At 44.1% G+C, this 20,445-nt stretch overlaps 1 protein-coding gene across 3 annotated transcripts in view; it reads right to left on the minus strand.

Annotated features, from left to right (window-relative positions):
* Positions 1–20,445, minus strand: part of xpnpep1 (X-prolyl aminopeptidase (aminopeptidase P) 1, soluble) — a 99,616-nt gene that overhangs the window by 60,465 nt on the left and 18,706 nt on the right. For 2 of the 3 annotated variants that reach the window (XM_070874958.1, XM_070874960.1), the window contains 5 exons: positions 12,418–12,533; positions 10,006–10,069; positions 7,539–7,643; positions 5,966–6,058; positions 4,580–4,723 (listed from right to left, as the gene is read on the minus strand). In XM_070874958.1, coding sequence (XP_070731059.1) covers positions 4,580–4,723; positions 5,966–6,058; positions 7,539–7,643; positions 10,006–10,069; positions 12,418–12,533 — 522 coding nt within the window. Of the gene's footprint in view, positions 1–4,579; positions 4,724–5,965; positions 6,059–7,538; positions 7,644–10,005; positions 10,070–12,417; positions 12,534–13,414; positions 13,640–20,445 lie in introns of those variants that run through there. The other variant, XM_070874959.1, reaches the window with a different exon arrangement.

Raw genomic sequence — 20,445 nt, forward strand, 5'->3', positions numbered from 1 at the left:
TATTAACGACTTGGAGGAAGGGACTGAGTGTAACGTAGCCATGTTTGTCGACGATACAAAGATGGGAGGAAAAGCAATGTGTGAGGAGGACACACAAAATCTGCAAAAGGACATAGACAGGCTAACTGAGTGGGCAAAAAATTGGCAGATGGAGTATAATGTTGGAAAGTGTGAGGTTATGCACTTTGGCAGAAAAAAATCAAAGAATAAATTATTTAAATGGAAAAAGATTGCAAAGTGCTGCAGTACAGCGGAACCTGGGGGTACTTGTACATGAAACACAAAAGGATAGTGTGCAGGTACAGCAAGTGATCAGGAAGGCCAATGGAATCTTGGCCTTTATTGCAAAGGGGATGGAGTATAAAAGCAGGGAAGTCTTGCTACAGCTATACAAGGTATTGGTGAGGCCACACCTGGAATACTGCATGCAGTTTTGGTTTCCATATTTACGAAAGGATATACTTGCTTTGGAGGCAGTTCAGAGAAGGTTCACTAGGTTGATTCCGAGGATGAGGGGATTGACTTATGAGGAAAGGTTGGGCCTCTACTCATTGGAATTCAGAAGAATGAGATGTGATCTTATTGAAATGTGTAAGATTATGAGGGGGCTTGACAATGTGGATGCAGAGAGGATGTTTCCACTGATAGGGGAGACTAGAACTAGAGGGCATGATCTTAGAATAAGGGGCTGCCCATTTAAAACTGAGATGAGGAGAAATTTCTTCTCTCAGAGGGTTGTGGATTTGTGGAATTCGCTGCCTCAGAGAGCTGTGGAAGCTGGGACATTGAATAAATTTAAGACAGAAATAGACAGCTTCTTAAACAATAATGGAATAAGGGGTTATAGAGAGCAGGGAAGTGGACCTGAGTCCATGATCGGATCAGCCATGATTGTATTAAATGGCGGAGCAGGCTCGAGGTGCCGTATGGCCTACTCCTGTTCCAATTTCTTATGTTCTTATGTTCAAAGAGCTCCTTTACATTGAGTAGTATAAGAACATAAGAAATAGGAGCAGGAGTAAGACATACGGCCCCTCGAGCCTGCTCCGCCATTTAATACAATCATGGCTGATCCAATCATGGACTCAGGTCCACTTCCCTGCCCACTCTCCATAGCCCCTTATCCCCTTATCGTTAAAGAAACTCTCTATTTCTGTCTTAAATTTATTCAATGTCTCAGCTTCCACAGCTTTGAGGCAGTGAATTCCACAGATTTATAACCCTCAGAGAAGAAATTTCTCCTCATCTCAGTTTTAAATGGGCAGCCCCTTATTCTCAGATCATGCCCTCTAGTTCTAGTCTCACCTATCAGTGGAAACATCCTCTCTGCATCCACCTTGTCAAGCCCCCTCATAATCTTATACATTTTAATAAGATCACATCTCATTCTTCTGAACTCCAATGAGGCCCAACCTACTCAACCTTTCCTCATAAGTCAACCCCTCATCTCTGGAATCAACCTTGTGAACCTTCTCTGAACTGCCTCCAAAGCAAGTATATCCTTTCGTAAATATTGAAACCAAACTGCACACAGTATTCCAGGTGTGGCCTCACCAATACCCTGTACAGCTGTAACAAGACTTCCCTGCCTTTATACGCCATCCCCTTTGCAATAAAGGTCAAGATTCCATTGGCCTTCCTGATTACTTGCTATACCTGCATACTATCCTTTTGTGTTTCATGTACAAGTACCCCCAGGTCCCGCTGTACTGCAGCACTTTGCAATCTTTCTTATTTAAATAATAACTTGCTCTTTGATTTTTCCTACCAAAGTGCATGACCTCACACTTCGCAACATTACACTCCATCTGCCAAATTTTTGCCCACTCACTTAGCCTGTCTATGTCCTTTTATAGATTTTTGGTGTTCTCCTCACACATTGCTTTTCTTTCCATCTTTGTATCATTGGCAAACTTGGCTACGTTACACTCAGTCCCTTCTTTTAAGTCGTTAATATAAATTGTAAATTGTTGGGGTCCCAGCACTGATCCCTGCGGCACACCACTGGTTACTGATTGCCAACCCGAGAATGAACCATTTATCTCTAATCTCTGTTTTCTGTTCATTAGCCAATCCTCTATCCATGCTAATATATTACCTCCAACCCCGTGAACTTTTATCTTTTATGTGGCACCTTGTCAAATGCCTTCTGGAAGTGTAAATATACCACATCCACTGGCTCCCCTTTATTCACCCTGTTCATTACATCCTCAAAGAATTCTAGCAAATTTGTCAAACATGACTTCCCCTTCATAAATCCATGCTGACTCTGCCTGACCGAATTTTCCATTTCAAATGTCCTGCTACTGCTTCTTTAATAGAGGACTCCAACATCTTCCCAACCCCAGATGTTAGGCTAACTGGTCTATAGTTTCCTGCTTGAAACAAAGTAACAATCCCCAAGAGAATATTACAAACAATACAGTGTTTCATGGTTTTGCTAGGTGGGAATGTAAGCTGTGAAGAGGACGCAAAGGGATATATAGACAGGTTAAGTGAGTGGCAAGAAGGTGGCAGATGGAGTACAATGTGGGGAAATGTGAAAGTATACACTTTGGTTGAAAGAATAGAGAAGTAGAATATTTTTTTTTAAAAGATGGGAGACTAGTAAATATTGCTAAGTCTTGCTGCAATTATCCAGGGCTTTGGTGAGACCACACCTAGAGTACTGTGTACACTTTTGGTCTCTTTACCCAAGGAAGGATATACTTGCCTTTGAAGGAGTGCAACAAAGGTTCACTAGATTGATTCATAGAAACATAGAACGTAGGTGCAGGAGTAGGCCATTCAATCCTTCGAGCCTGCACCACCATTCAATAAGATCATGGCTGATCATTCACCTCAGTACCGCTTTCCTGCTTTCTTTCTATACCCCTTGATCCCTTAAGCCGTAAGGGCCATATCGAACTCCCTCTTGAATATATCCAATGAACTGGCATCAATAACTCTTTGCGGTAGGGAATTCCACAGGTTAACAATTCTCTGAGTGAAGAAGTTTCTCCTCATCTCAGTCCTAAATGGCTTACCCCTTATCCCCTATCCCCTGGTTCTGGACTTTCTCAACCTCGGGAACATTCTTCCTGCATCTAACCTGTCCAGTCCCGTCATAATTTTATATGTTTCTACGAGATCCCCTCTCATCCTTCTGAACTCCAGTGAATACAGGCCCAGTCGATCCAGCCTCTCCTCATATGTCAGTCCTGCCATCCCAGGAATCAGTCTGGTGAACCTTCGCTGTACTCCCTCAATAGCAAGAACAACCTTCCTCAGATTAGGAGACCAAAACTGAACACAATATTCCAGGTGATGCCTCACCAAGGCCCTGTACAACTGCAATAAGACCTCCCTGTTCCTATACTCAAATCCCCTAGCTATGAAGGTCAACATACCATTTGCCTTCTTCACCGCCTGCTGAACCTGCATGCTAACTTTGAATGACTGATGTACCATGACACACAGGTCTCGCTGCACTTCCCCTTTTCCTAATCTGCCACCATTCAGATAATATTCTGCCTTCGTGTTTTTGCCACCAAAGTGGATAACCTCACATTTATCTACATTATACTGCATCTGCCATGCATTTGCCCACTCACCCAACCTTCCTGGGATGAGAGGGCTGTCCAATGAGGAGCGTTCAAGTAGAATGGGCCTATATTATCTGGAATTTAGAAGAATGATAGGTGATCTTAAACAAGTGTATAAAATCCTTAGAGGGCTTGACAGGATAGATGCTGAGGCGCTATTTCCCCTGGCTGGAGAGTCTAGAACTAGGGATCATAGTCTCAGGATAAGGGCTCAGTCATTTAGGACTGAGATGAGGAGCAATTTCTTCACTCAGCAGATTGTGAATCTTTGGAATTCTCTGCCCCAGAGGATGCTCAGTTGTTGAGTATATTCAAGAGAGAGATCATAGATTTTTGCACTAAGGGATAGGGCGGAAAGGTGGAGTTGGCTCGACGGACCGAAAGGCCTACTCCTGCTCCTATTTCTTATGATCTAGTGTACAATACTTTTAAATCCGATTTGCAATAATCATTACGAGAGATTTGTTCAAAATGTTTTTAAATTTCACATTGCTGCAAACAATTTTTTGAAAGCTGCATTAGAAATAAATAGTCACATTATTAATTTACTTAAAGGTTTCTCTTTTAAAACTGATCTATTTGGGACTGATAGAAATGGTAAGAAATACAAGTCTTTCTTTTTCACTTTTGAAGTGGTTGATTAACATAATGGACTATATCGAGGGATCTGCTTGCAAAAGTACCCAGTTTCCCTGACGCAGAAGGGGATTTCTGGGAGATTGCAAAGAGTAAAATCTAAAATGAAAATGCCGCACACAAATTTCACGCAACACTCGCGTCCGATAAAGATCAAAACCATTTAAAAATATTACACTGTATTCAAAACGGGCAGCATGGAACGCCTTAAATATGGATAAAAAAACTTCAGAATTATAACAAATGTCTTCCGACCATCAATGATATTTACTCAGGTTAGACTTTCCTTTATCGAACTTCAGCTTGCAACAAAGTACAAGACGGCAGAAGAAAGGTTCCTAGACAGAGAACGGACTCACCAGTATAACTGAGATCCATAACCATCAACGGTTTGCAAGGTCGGCTTGGCTGGTCCTTCCAGACCAGATCCACAAGGTTTTCTTTGACAGGTACAAGGGAATGTCCAGCACCCCTCAGTGCTTTAGACAGGTTCTTCCATTGGTCTGAAAAACAAACACAGTATGTCGCAACACAGAGAAGTAAAAGCCACATTGCCATCTCTCCATTGGTCACCTTAGTTTGATCATCCCAACAGCACAGCAAACAGAGCCACTGAAAAAACAAATACTTCTTACAACTTTAAAGGCCAATAGTTCTTGTCAACTGCATGGTGCCGTGAGGTACCTTGTAAAAATGTGTTACTTTTGACTAAGTTAGCACATCCTGTGTATAAAAGTAACTGCTCACGACATTACATAAGAAATAGGAGCAGTAGGAGGCCATACGGCCCCTCGAGCCTGCTCCACCATTCAATAAGATCACGGCTGATCCAATCATGGGCTCAGGTCCACTTCCCTGCCCACTCCCCATAACCCCTTATTCCCTTATCGGTTAAGAAACTGTCTATCTCTGTCTTAAATTTATTCAATGACCCAGCTTCCACAGCTCTCTGAGGCAGCAAATTCCACAGATTTACAACGCTCAGAGAGAAGAAATTTCTCCTCATCTCTGTTTTAAATGGGCGGCCCCTTATTCTAAGATCATGCCCTCTAGTTCGAGTCTCCCCCATCAGTGGAAACATCCTCTCTGCATCCACCTTGTCAAGCCCCCTCATAATCTTATACGTTTCGATAAGATCACCTCTCATTCTTCTGAATTCCAATGAGTAGAGGCCCAACCTACTCAACCTTTCCTCATAAGTCAACCCTCTCATCTCCAGAATCAACCTAGTGGACCTTCTCTGAACTGCCTTGAAAGCATGTATATCTTTTCTTAAATATGAAAACCAAAACTATACGCAGTATTCTAGGTGTGGCCTCACCAATACCCTGTATAAGTGTAGCAAGACTTCCCTGTTTTTATACTCCATCCCCTTTGCAATAAAGGCCAAGATTCCTTTGGCCCTCCTGATCACTTGCTGCACCTGCATACTAGTTCTCACTTAAAGCCTCAGCTGCTGGAAAGGAAAAAAAATTAATTCTACTGTTGCGTCACATCTAAAATTGAAAAACGGCTTAAATGATTAATTTTTTGAAGTTCTTAATACTTCCCAGAAAAAAATCACATAGTTGCAACTAATTTGCGCACAGAAAGATAAGCAGACAATGCAATGTGTCAATTTTCCTAAACTTATTTCGATTGTAAATGTTGTACAACTTAACACATAATGGGGAAAAAAAATTAATGCATGGAAACAAGAGGTGATCCTTCTTAAATTATTCGGACAGTATATAAATTGCACTTACCAGCTGCAATAACAAAAGGATCTACGCCAACCTTTGACCTTTCAGGGAGTACCTTTATTAGCCAATCTTCCTGGCTAAGTGTGGTCTTCAGTCCTACAACACAAGAGGGAAGAGATTCAGAAATAAATGCGTTCATCAATTGTTGGCACAGATTTTTCACCTCAGAATAGTCATCAGGTGTCAAACAGTTTGAGTATTACACTGGCCTGTCAACTTTGCATAACACATAATCTGAAGGGAGGAGAACATGCAGAAACCTGAAGGCCAGTGTCCAGTAACAGAGACATTGAAAGCTTTCACAGGGAGAATGGGGTGCATGGATAGCCGTAAACATGCTGCAATAAAATAAAAACACTTTGTCCAATCTTCCCAGTAATTTAACAGAATGTTTATATAACTGCAGCTCATCAATCTAGAACAAGGCAAGAAAAGTAAAATTATTCTATTTAACAGATCATCTTCAAGGATCTGGGTGTCCTTGTACATGAAACTCAAGAAGTTTGCTTGTAGGTACAAGATGGAAGGCAAATGGAATGTTGGCCTTTATTGCAAGGGGGATGGAGTATAAATGTAAGGAAGTCCTGCTACAACTGTACAGGGTGTTGGTGAGGCCACACCTGGAGTACTACGTACAGTTTTGGTCTCCTTATTTAAGGAAGGATATACTTGCATTGGAGGCTGTTCAGAGAAGATTCACTAGAGGTTGATTCCTGGGATGAATGGGTTGTCATATGAAGAAAGGTTGAGCAGGTTGGGCCTATACTCATTGGAATTTAGAAGAATGAGAGGTGATCTTATTGAAGCATAAAAGATTCTGAGGGGGCTTGACAGGGTAGATGCAGAGAGGATGTTTCCCCTCATAGGGGAATCTAGAACTCGGGGGCATAGTTTCAGAATAAGGAGTCACACAGTTAAAATGGAATTGAGAAGGAATTTTTTCCTCTGAGAGTCGTGAATCTTTGGAATTCTCTACCCCAGAGAGCTGTGGAAGCTGGATCATTGAATATATTTAAGGTAGAGATAGACAGATTTTTGAAAGATAAGGAAGTCAAGGGTTATGGGGAGCGGGCAGGGAAGTGGGATTGAGACCATGATCAGATCAGCCATGATCTTATTGAATGGCAGAGCAGGCTTGAGGGTGCCAGATGACTTACTCCTGCTCCTATTTCTTATGTTTATGTTCTTAAGCAAGTCTGATCAGTAGCAGTGAGAGACTAATTGGGTAACTCTTTCAAAGAGCTGGCACAGACATGATGGGTCGAATGGCCTCCATCTGTGCTGTATCATTATGATTCTATTGGTTTGAACATATTCCAGAATAATGGACACCTGAAAAATCATGCAAAAAAAAAATCAGCTTGCACTGCATAAACGTTTTTACTAAGGATCATAAAATATCTTGGCTAATATCTTAAGTCAGTGCTGATCCTCATGTTGAATAACCTTAAATCTGATTTTATCCTGACCTGCTACACTGGAATTCCTGCACCCTGTTCAGTGATAGAGTCAGGAATTAATAAACACACACACCTAATCTCTCAGCCACTAAACGTTGCTCTCGCTATCCACTCACCCAATTTCATTAGGGTCCAGTTCTTATCCATTTGCTGGGCAGCCTGAAGGAAGTAACGTCCATCTGTCCACATTGCTGCGTGTTCCTCTGTCACAATCGCAGTGCCTACAGGCAAACCAAATTACAAGCTCTCAGCACATTGACTGCTCACAACTAAAGCACAACAGTCAGGATTGCGGCTCTCACATACCGGGAGCAAGTATACAGAAATCACTCAACGCAGCCTACCAATTTACTTGTGAATGGACAGAAAATCGTGGGACATTCACGCACCATTTATTGATGTGCAAGCCCAACAAGTGGTAGTGTGAGGAGAGGATGAAAAAGTCATGGCAGAATAAACATGAGCGCTGAATAAAGCAAGTTTGATGGGTTCAATGGCCATCTCACTGTTTTTTTTTATATTTTAGCATAACCCAGACTAGCCATGGAGATGATGCTGTGCATGCAGTGTTCGGTCTGCATGCGACGAGGGGAGAAAAAAAGTAAAAAGACTTGCATTTATATAGCGCCTTTCACAACCACCGGACGTCTCAAATCGCTTTACAGCCAACGAAGTACTTTTGGAGTGTAATCACTGCTGTAATGTGGGAAACGCGGCAGCCAACTTGCGCACAGCAAGTTCCCACAAACAGCAATGTGATAATGACCAGATAATCTGTTTTTGTTATGTTGGTTGAGGGATAAATATTGACCAGGATACCAAGGATAAAGCACAATGGGAATAATATCCTAGCTACATAACTCGGAGCTAAATGTAAACATATTCTGCTTCATTTCTGATCCATGTGTCCACTGGCGGGCGAGACCAGAACTAGGGGGCATAAATATAAGATAACTAATAAATCCAAAAGACATTCAGGAGAAACCTCTTTACCCAGAGAGTGGTTAGAATGTGGAACTCGCTACTACAGGGAGTAGTTCAGGCAAATAGAATGGATGCAGTCAAGAGGAAGCTAGATAAGCACGAGGGGGAAAGAAATAGAAGGATATGTTGATGGGTGGTTAATAAAGAGGGATGGGAGGAGCTATGTGGAGCATAAACACCGGCATGGATGTGTTGGGCTGAGTGGCCGGTTTCTGTGTTATAATTACTCTAATAATCTGTTCCAGAACAGATCCCTGTAAAACATCATTGGTTGAAACCACCTCCCTCCAACACACACACGCACTTGTGCACACGCACATGCTAGTGTATGCACACACGAGTATTTTTAATTTATCAACACCCTCAGTTTTCTCTTGCTAGGCCAATCCTCAGTTCATCTAGACAATGTCATCTATTTCAGGAGCCTTATCCTTCCTTCATCATAGGCAGTCCCTCGGAATCGAGGAAGACTTGCTTCCATTCTTAAAATGAGTCCTTAGTTGGCTGAACAGTCCAATACGGGAGCCACAGTCCCTGTCACAGGTGGGACAGATAGTCGTTGAGGTTAAGGGAGGGTGGGACAGATTTACCGTACGCTCTTTCCACTGCCTGTGTTTGATTTCTGCATGCTCTCGGCGATGAGGCTCGAGAGGCTCAGCGTCCAACTGGATGCACTTCCTCCACTTAGGACGGTCTTTGGCCAGGGACACCCAGGTGTCAGTGGAGATGTTGCACTTTATCAGGGAGTCTTTGAGGGCGTCCTTGTAATGTTTCCGCTGCCCACCTTTGGCTCGTTTGCCATGAAGGAGTTCAGAGTAGAGCGCTTGCTTTGGGAGTCTCGTGTCTGGCATGCGGACAATGTGGCTGGCCAAGCGGAGCTGATCAAGTGGAGTCAGTGCTTCAATGCTGGGGATGTCGGCCTGGTCGAGGACGCTAATGTTAGTGCGTCTGTCCTCCCAGGGGATTTGTAGGATCTTGCGGAGACATCGTTGGTGGTATTTCTCCAGCGACCTTACTAACAACCTACAGAAGAACTTTTGCGAGCGCTTTTCTGGAAGAGATTACAGGGATAGGGAGGGGCGATGCTGTGGAGGGATTTGAAAACAAGGATGAGGATTTGAAAACCGGAGGCATTGCTGGTCCGGGAGCCAATGTAGATCAGCGAGCACAGGGGTGATAGGTGAATGGGACTTGGTGCGTTAGGACACGGGCAGCAGTGTTACGGATGAACTCAAGTTTACGACGGGTGGAAGATGGGAGGCTGGCCAGGAGTGCATTGGAATAATCGAGTCTGGAGGTAACAAAGGCATAGATGAGGGTTTTAGCAGCAGGTGAGCTGAGGCAGAGGCGGAGACGGGAAATATTACACTGTGCAGCGGTTTCTATTTCAGGGGGGAAAAAAAATACATGCTGACGTTTAATGTAATTAAATGCCAACATTCCGGGTTCTGATCCAAATGGAACTGTACATTTGTACAAAACATTCAAATTACTTAATCATTTAAAGAATGCAGTGGCCGCAGTAATCTATTCAAGGCATATTTTATCAGCATTTAATGTATTCTTTCATATCCATGCTTTTTCTTTATTACCACTGACCTGCAGAGCCATCAAAACCCGAAACAAACTCTCGTCTACAGTCACACGGAGCAATGTATTCACTCTGAAAAGCACAAAAGCCCCTTAATTAGGCACAGAATCGCAGATTAACTACTTCATGTTAATGAGTAAAGCAGATGTCTCTGAGCAGGGAAGCACGGTTATTAGCCTCGTTAAAGTAAATGTCAGCTGATGCTCATAAGGTCGCAAACCGCCAGTTCTAATTACGAGCGCAAAAGGGTTGGCAGGTGCAAACAAAAAATTGCATTTATTAACAGCACACTGGAACAATGAGGCTACCCGGAAACCACACCAATCACAGATATAAAATATACTGTCATAGGCCATTCAGCCCCTGGAGCTTGTTCCGCCATTCAATGAGATCATGGCTGATCTGCAACCAAACTCCATATGCCCGCCTTTGGCGCATTTCCCTTAATACCATTGGTTAGCAAAAATCTATCAATCTCAGATTTAAAATTAACAATTGATTGAACATCAATTGCCGTTTGCGGAAGAGAGTTATAAGCTTCTATCACCCTGCGTGTGTGGAAGTGTTTCCTAATTTCACTCTTGAAAGGCCTGGCTCTAATTTTTTTTAGACTATGCCCCCAAGTCCAAGAATCCCCAACCAGCGGAAATAGTTTCTCTCTATCTACCCTATCTGTTCCCCTTAATATCAGATCATCTCTTAACCTTCTAAATTCCAGGTTAAGATCAATTTAAAAAGGAGTACTGCCAACCAGTTAACTAGCTCTGCGCTGAACATTTGCTAATTCCTTTTGATTACAATACAAGGCGCACAAGCTTTACATTACTCTGTAAAACAAATTCTATTGTGGGCGAAGTTTTAGAAACTGGAAGGGAGTAGCCGGTCCTAGTGAGATTTTACCAGAGGTAACAAAGTGGCCACACACTGTCCCTGGCAATCCGGCCCCTCGAAACCCAGGCAACTCTGTCCTTTCTTGTGATTACATTTCTCAGTTGCTGGTTTGCCCTGTTTGAATGTTGTGGGCCTGGAATTTTAGGAAGGGCTGCTTTTAGTGCTGCTGTCTATTAATTGGTGGATGAATCCCTAAATCAGAATACCAAGATCTGTATGCATCAGCAACTTGATAAATACAAATCAACGGGGGCATGGATTTAAACTTTATATATGGTCTTGAGACTCCATTGTATGGGAAGCAAAATCATCCCAAACATGATGTTGCTAAGATTGAAGCTCTAACATGAACATCTGCAAGGGTGTTAATACAGCACCCACTTTCCTGAAGAATGATTTGCAACATAGCATCATAGTGCTTTGCAATGAACCTGTGGTTTTGAGGCCTTGGGCACTATCCATTATCCAGACCCATATGTAATCAGGCAATTTTCTTAAAGGAACGGTTTAATTGTTTATCCCAGACTCTCATGTCATGGTTGGGGCTGGAGAGGAAGGGTGTGAGAAGAATCAGCACAGTGCAAGAAGAGGGCCCAAAGCAACAGCAAACACAGGTTGCATTGGTTTTGAAGTTGTAGTGAAGATCGTAACGCACCACCCCAACGGACACATACAGTAGGGAATGGCGACACACACAGGGAGAGTTAGGGGGAGAATGAAAAGGGAAAAATGTTGAAGGAAAGGAAAATATAAGAAACATGGAATACATTCGAAAGATTCTGCAGAGACCAGCATTTATTGCCCATCCCGAACTGCCCTCGAGTAGGTGGTGGTGAGCTGTCTGCTTGAACCACTGTTTTTTATAGCGGTTGTATGGCTTGTGAGGCCATTTCAGAGGGCAGTTAAGAGTCAATCACATTGCTGTGGGTCTGGGGTCACATATAGGCCAGACCGGGTAAGGGCAGCGGGTTTCCTTCCCTAAAGGACATTAGTGAACCAGATGGGTTTTTAACGACAATCTGCTAAGTTTCATGGTCACCATTACTGATACTAGCTTTTCATTCCAGATTTATTTATTTAACTGAATTTAAATTCCCCAGCAGCCGTCGTGGGATTTGAACTCACATCTCCGGATCATTAGTCCAGGCCTCTGGATTACTAGTCCAGTAACATAACCACTATGCTACCATTTCTGCCCGAGAGAGCTGTGGAGGCTGGGTCATTGAATATATTTAAGGCGGAGTCAGACAGATATTTGAGCGATAAGGGAGTAAAGGATTATGGGGAGCGGACAGGGAAGTGGAGCTGAGTCCATGATCAGATCAGCCATGATCTTATTGAATGGCGGAGCAGGCTTGAGGGGCCAAATGGCCTACTCCTGTTGCTATTTCTTATGTTCTTATGTTCCTGTAGGTGGCTTCCAAAATCTAATCAAGCATTGTTATGGATATACATATATAAAAAAACAAGATTGAAGCTTTAATCTAGTCATTGTAGCAAGATGATGATCAAGTGGCTAGTCCAGATACCTGATGATTGTCCCCCGATGGCACAATCAGGGCTTGGATTGGCTCAGTCATGTTCTTCATCACCTGCCTCAACTGTTTCAGCAGCTCCGTTGTGACTTTCGGGGACATCCCGTTTCCTGCAGAAATCAGGCAATGAAAGTAGTGTCAGCAACTGCAGCAATCACTCCTTACTAATGGGCACATTGAAAAATGGCATTGGTTTTCAGAGGGGTTTGCAGAATGCAATCCCTACAATACTGGTTAGAAATTCCAGGATCCCACATAATAAAAGCAGGATTTGCTTTCCTCAATCAAACCAGTGGCACTGCATATTATTTAAAGGGTTGGTCATTTTTTTTTTTAATATATATAATCAAAATCTCTTTCCTTAAGGATTTTTTTCCCTTTTCCACAAAACTGGCACCAGCAAGCTGACCTCCTTAAGCAAGCAGGTCCCACCATCTTCCATGGGCTGTAGATGGTAATGTATTTGCTTCATGGGTTCTTTGCTTAAGAATCATAGCAACACATTGCTATTAAGAACTAGTGGGTTTATTAGCAAAGGTTTAACAATCACACTACACATTACAGTTCATCCACCAGGCTCACAACCACCTGTCTCATCGTGAACCCCCTGAACCCAACTGGCTGGGGTTTTATTGAGTCTTGTTAACATCACGTGACTGGCAAAGCCACTCACAACGCAACAGCTCTACCGACCTGTGAGCATACTCACAGGTGCATACATTACATCGGTTAGGTACAGTGATTAGTCAATTCCCTGCAGCAGACATCACATGTAAAAACTACCAAAGCTGCAGGTGGCCAATGATATTTAGTTCCCTCAATCTACCTGCAAGGAAAACGATGAGTAGCAGAAATGCTAGACCACACATGGGGAAGCTCCTCAAGTGTCAGCTTGGTTCAGTGCTGGAACTGTCACCACTGAATCAAGAGTTTAGAGGGTTCAGGCCACACATCCAGCACTTGGACACATAAAAACTAGGCTATTCCGTACCGAAGGAGTGCTGCACTCTCAGACGTGCTGCATTCTGGAGGAGATGCTAAACTGAGGCCCACTCTGCCTGATCGCACGGATGTAAAAGATCCTGTGGCACTTTTTCTCCCCAAAGCTGAGCGGGAACTTTTCCCGGTGTCCTAGCCAACATTCGCCCCTCAACCAAAATTCAGCGCACACTGCTCTTTCATCTCATTGTTGCTTGTAGGACCTTCTTCTGTGCTAATTGGCTGCTGCATGTCATCTACAAAAGAAGCGATTATATTTCATTTATGAAATGCTTCGGGATGTCCCGAGACTGTGAAAGGCACAATATAGATCCAAGAACCTTCTTTCTTTAAAGCACATTATCCTGAAAATTACTGTGCAATATTACCAGAGATACAGCTCAATATGCCCGTTTCAAATTCCATTGTCCAGAGGAATTGACACATGTATTTTAAATTAATTAATGCCTTCAGTTAAAGGAATTTGAATCAAGTTTGTGAATCGTTCCTACAGTATAACGCAGTGCAGTTTCTGGGCTATTGTCTATCAAAACAGTTCCCCCAAACCCACAGCAATTTCTACTGGCTATAAAGGTCCTGTCCTGTGCCAGATGGGCCACCGAGTAGTTCCAATCGGGTTCCTAGTGGCTGAGAAACCACAGCACAAACCAGTAATCTCAGAGGTAGGCTGGTTTTTTTTTATAATTCGTTCATGGGGTGTGGGCATCGCTGGCAAGGCCAGCATTTATTGCCCTCAAGGTGGTGGTGGTAAGCCGCCTTCTTGAACCGCTGCAGTCCGTGTGTTGAAGATACTCCCACAGTGCTGTCAGGGAGCGAGTTGCAGAATTTTGACCCAGTGACGATGAAGGAATAGTGATATATTTCCAAGTCAGGATGGTGTGCAACTTGGCGGCGAACTTGGGAGGTGATGGTGTTCCCATGTGCCTGCTGCCCTTGCTCTTCCAGGTGGTAGAGATCACGGGTTGTGGAGGTGCTGCCGAAGAAACCTTGGCGAGTTTCTGCAGTGCATTTTGTAGATGGTTTTGGAATTGGAAACCATCACACCAGCTCCATAAAAGGTGCCCATCGGAGTCTGGGACTGAAAACAGGGAGCTTGGCTCTGCATCTAACCATGGTGTGCCTCTATGAATGGGAGTGCTTGATGCTGGTAATGATGCCTAAAATAGAGTGTTCCACTACCAGGTATCATTGTCCCGAATATCCCAAGCTCAAAATTCACACAACACACAGAACATAGAAACAAAGAAAATAGGTGCAGGAGTAGGCCATTCAGCCCTTCGAGCCTGCACCACCATTCAATAAGATCATGCTGATCATTCCCTCAGTACCCCTTTCTTGCTTTCTCTCCATACCCCTTGATCCCCTTAGCCGTAAGGGCCATATCTAACTCCCTCTTGAATATATCCAATGAACTGGCATCAACAACTCTCTGCAGCAGGGAATTCCACAGGTTAACAACTCGCTGAGTGAAGAAGTTTCTCCTCATCTCAGTCCTAAATGGCCTACCCCTTATCCGAAGACTGTGTCTCCTGGTTCTGGACTTCCCCAACATCGGGAACATTCTTCCCGCATCTAACTTGTCCAGTCCCATCAGAATCGTATATGTTTCTATTAGATCCCCTCTCATCCTTCTAAACTCCAGTGTATAAAGGCCCAGTTGATCCAATCTCTCCTCATATGTCAGTCCTGCCATCCCGGGAATCCGTCTGGTGAACATTCGCTGCACTCCCTCAACAGCAAGAATGTCCTTCCTCAGATTAGGAGACCAAAACTGAACACAATATTCCAGGTGAGGTCTCACCAAGGCCCTGTACAACTGCAGCAAGATCTCCCTGCTCCTAAGCTCAAATCCCCCAGCTCTGAAGACCATCATACCATTTGCCTTCTTCACCACCTGCTGTACCTGCATGCCAACCTTTAATGACTGATGAACCATGACACCCAGGTCTCGTTGCACCTCCCCTTTTCCTAATCTGCCGCCATTGAGATAATATTCTGCCTTCGTGTTTTTGCCCCCAAAGTGGATAACCTCACATTTATCCATATTATACTGCATCTGCCATGCATTTGCCCACTCACCTAACCTGTCCAAGTCACCCTGCAGCCTCTTAGCGTCCACCTCACAGCTCACACCGCCACCCAGCTTAGTGTCATCTGCAAATTTGGAGATATTACACTCAAGTCCTTCATCTAAGTCATTAATGTATATTGTAAAGAGTTGGGATCCCAGCACTGAGCCCCGCGGCACTCCACCAGTCACTGTCTGCTTTTTATTTTTATTTTTTTTAAAGTAATATATTTTTTTTTAAGTTATCCAAAAAAGGACAGGCTACAATTCAAAAAAACAATTAAACTTGCAGTTGAGACAAGTTTAGGATTCTATGTCTCAAGGGAAAAAATTACCTTTATTTTACAGAGGGCAGGCATTTTTGCTGTAGGCCAACTGCATTGGCATGTGTTACTTTGGTGTGTGGGCCGATCGTTTTTAAAATGAAGAAAAGTACTTTGCACCAAATAAATATTTTACTGATCCAGTAAAACCAAAGTCAGCTCTTTCACTTTGAAGAGGCAGCAGATTTGTCAATGATTGCCATGCCATACAGTAACTGGAACATATGAACAGAGCTTCCACCCTATCACGGAACTTTCCCTTTTGTTCTTTGCCTGCCAACGCACCCCCTCCCCCACCCTTTTCCTTTGCTTGACATCTTCCAGTTCTGACAGAAGTTCATCGACCTGAAATGTTAATCTGTGGGGCCAAGTTTCGGCCTGAGTTGCTCCTATTTTTTTGGAGCAACTGGTTTAGAATGGAGTATCTTAGAAATTGCAATACTCGGCATTTAGTTTGCTCCAGTTCTAGTCAGTTAAAACAGTTTCAGTTTGTAACAGATTTTTTTTTCAAAAGGGGGCGTGTCCGGCCACTTACGCCTGTTTTGAAAGTTTAGGCAGTGAAAATATACTCCAAACTAACTTAGAATGGAGTAAGTGTAGATTTTTGTACGCTCAGAAAAACCTTGTCTACACTTAGAAAATCAGGCGTAGGTTACAAATCAGGCATTGGGGGGGGGGGGGGGGGGGGGGGGTTTAAAGGGAAGTTTACAAACATTAAACACTTCAGTTTTACAAATAAAGAGCCATCATCAATAATAAATGATAAATACATCAATAAATCAACCAATAAATCAATCAAAAAAATTAATAAAAAATGAAAAAAAAAATTTAAATCAATAAATAAAACATTTTCTACTTACCGACTGCAGCACCGTGAGCCCTCCAACAGCGTGCTGGGATGCCCCCCAGTGTGTCTGTCAGTGTCTCTATCTCTCTGTCTGTCTGTGTGTGTCTCTCACTCTCTGTCTGTCTGTGTGTGTCTCTCACTCTCTGTCTGTCGCTGTCAGAAACACAGACACTGAAGAGAGGGGGGGGGTGGGGGAGAAGAAGGGAAGGAGGGAACGAAGGAAGGGAGGGAGGGAGGGAGGGAAGGAGGGAAGAGGCAGGAAGGGAGAAGGAGGCTGAATGGACCAGGCCCAAGACTTCGGGCTGGATTTAGAGGTAGGTGGCGCCAGGTCCCGGGTCCGGGTCCAGGGGGGGGGGGGGGGGGGGGGGAGGCAGGAGGGGGTCGCAGAGGTCGGGTCGCGGAGCGGAGATTGGGTCGCCGGGGGGGGGGGAGCGGAGGTCCAGGGGGGGAGCGTGGAGGTCGGGTCAGGTGGGGGGGGGGGGGGGGAAGAGGGAGGAGGCCCCTCCCAATGTAGCGCGCATGTGCAGAGGTCCCGGCACTGTTTTCAGCGCAGGGACCTGGCTCCGCCCCCACAGCTCATGCTGCGCCGCGCCCAGCTCCAGAGGACCTGCAGGGAGCCGGAGAATAGGTGAGTTTTTTTTAGGCGCACTTTGTGGCGCGAAAAACGGGCGTCCAGGTTCGGGCTGCGCCATTCTCGGCGCAGCCTGTAACTTGGGCCCTGTATCTCTCCCCACAGATGCTGCCTGACCTGCCGAGAGTTCCCAGCATGTTTTGGTTTTATTTCAGAATTCCAGCACCCACAGTATTTTGCATACGTTTTGGTGTTTGACCTCTGATGTGTTGGTGACTCCAATTGGCAAACACCAGCAGAATAAAATATTAAAGAAAAGAAAATGAGTTGCTTTAGAAACAGGATAGGAGACTGGTTAACACCTGAACATTTTTGGGTGGAACCCTAAACTTAACGGGTCTTTCCCATTCAGTTGTCCCAGCCCAATCAGTATGTCAAACACTTTCTGTTTTGGATTGCCAGTTTCTCCGTTTATCTCTAAAATTAGACCTCTAGCCCGGGCAGTCTGAGCCAATGCCCTTAAAAATATGGGGCAAGGTTTTGTTTTGAGTATTTTTATCGCATTGTATAGCAATTAAAGACAGAAAGACTTGCATTAATATAACACCTTACCATAAGCTCTGTCCCAAAGTACTCAAATCCCACTCCAGGGATTTGAGCACAAAAATCTAGGCTGACACTCCAGTGCAGTGCTGAGGGAGTGCTGCACTGTTGGAGGTGCCGCCTTTCGGATGAGACGTTAAACCGAGGCCCCGACCGCCCTCTCAGGTGATCCCATGGCACTATTTTGAAGAAGAGCAGGGGAGTTATCCCCTGTGTCCTGACCAATATTTATCCCTCAATCAACGTAACAAAACAAAACAGATTATCTGGTCATTATCACATTGCTGTTTGTGGGAGCTTGCTGTACTCAAGTTGGCTGCCGTGTTTCCCACATTACAACAGTGACTACACTTCAAAAGTACTTCATTGGCTGTAAAGTGCTTTGAGACATCCGGTGGTCATGAAAGGCGCTATGTAAATGCAAGTCGTTCTTTATCCAACAGCTTAACAGTGTGCATGGCACGATCCCACAAAGAGCAGCAAGTTGCTTTTTCTTTCTTTCAAGATGAATAATCAGTTCTGCTTTTGATGGTCTTGATTGTGTCGGAATATTGGCCAGGACCTCAGATAGATTCCCTGTCTCTCCTTCAAACAAAGCCACCTGAGCAAGCAGAGAGGAAGGGCCTCAGTTTAACATCTCGTCCGAAGTACGGCATCGCTGGCAATGCTGCACTCCCTCGATACACCAACAGGTGCGTCAGCGCAGACTACACGCTCAAATCCTGGAGCAGGGCTTGCACCCACAACCGTTTGACTCAGAAGCGAGTGCTATGAATTACGCCAACCTGACAGCACAAACCAAGAACACAATCGTCAAATGTTTCTGAACTGCAGCATTTTTTTAAAAATGTAGTTTAACAAGATCGAACAAGCCGTAAAGTTTAAAAGAAAACAATACCTGTGCTAGTAGCAGCTAGTGAAGGGAGCTGCACTCTAAACCTTTCGGGTGTTCTTTCTGAATGCACTTGTCAGAGAAACTCCTGCAGAGCTTGGCTTTATGTAGGACTGGTTCAAAAATGAAAGGCCACTCCACATACAGGTCACTCCACATACAGGTCTGCTTAGAGACATTAAACACACCTTTGCTGCAACCGGAAGCAATGTGACCTCTTTTATCCTCCTTTCAATTGTGTTACCTCTGAACTTTTGCATAATTAATGAGGTTCGGAAGGAGCAAAGTTCAAATGAGGACAGCCGAGTGTGAATTGCCATTTTCCTGCTCTGCTACAGTCACGTATACCCAAGGCAAAAGCGACACACCTGTAAGGAGCTTTAAACACGCTCGGGTGATTCTTAGAGGCAGCAGAGTTCAAGTGAAGACAGCCTTGGATAGTGGATTCCCACTGGTCTCCAAACTCAGTTCAGCTCCAACACCGATCCATTACTACTGGCCATGAGAACACCAGCGGCAGGTCGGGGCCATAAAAGGAACGGAGGTACGACCTCCCTGCTCCTATACTCAAATCTTCTAGCCATGAAGACCAACATGCTATTTGCCTTCTTCACCGCCTGCTGTACCTGCATGCCAAACTTCAATGACTGATGTAACATGACACCCAGGTCTCGTTGCACCTCCCCTTCTGTCACCATTCAGATAATAATCTGTCTTCCTGTTTTTGCCCCCAAAGTAGATAACCTCACATTTATCCACATTATACTGCATCTGCCATGCATTTGCCCACTCACCTAACCTGTCCAAGTCACCCTGCTGTATCTTAGCATCCTCCTCACAGCTCGCACCGCCACCCAGCTTAGTGTCATCTGAAAACTTGGAGATATTACATTCAAATGCCTTCATCTAAATCATTGATGTATATTGTAAATAGCTGGGGTCCCAGCACTGAACCCTGCGGCACCCCCCTGGTCACTGCCTGCCATTCTGAAAAGGACCTGTTTATTCCGACTCTCTGTTTCCTGTCTGCCAACCAGTTCTCTATCCACGATAGTACATTACCCCCAATACCATGTGCTTTAATTTTGCACACTAATCTCTTGTGTGGGACCTTGTCAAAAGCCTTTTGAAAGTCCAAATACACCACATCCACTGGTTCTCCCCGTTCACTCTACTAGTTACATCCTCAAAAAATTCTAGAAGATTTGTCAAGCATTATTTCCCTTTCATAAATCCATGCTGACTTGGACTGATCCTGTCACTGCTTTCCAAATGCACTGCTATTTCATCTTTAATAATTGATTCCAATATTTTCTCCACCACCGATGTCAGGCTAACCGGTCTATAATTCCCTGTTTTCTCTCTCCCTCCTTTTTCAAAAAGTGGTGTGACATTAGTTACCCTCCAGTCCATAGGAACTGATCCAGAGTCAATAGAAAGTTGGAAAATGATCCACTATTTCTAGGGCCACTTCCTTAAGTACTCTGGGATGCAGCCCATCAGGGTCTGGGGATTTTATCGGCCTTCAATCCTATCAATTTCCATAACACAATTTCCTGACTAATAAGGATTTCCTTCAGTTCCTCCTTTTCGCTAGACCCTCGAACCCCTAGTATTTCCGGAAGGTTATTTGTGTCTTCCTTAGTAACATAGCCAAGCTTGTGGACGATACAAAGATGGGAGGAAAAGCAATGTGCGAGGACACAAAAAATCTGCAAA

Source organism: Pristiophorus japonicus, chromosome 3 (assembly GCF_044704955.1).
Source record: "Pristiophorus japonicus isolate sPriJap1 chromosome 3, sPriJap1.hap1, whole genome shotgun sequence".
Classification (NCBI taxonomy): Eukaryota; Metazoa; Chordata; class Chondrichthyes; family Pristiophoridae; genus Pristiophorus; species Pristiophorus japonicus.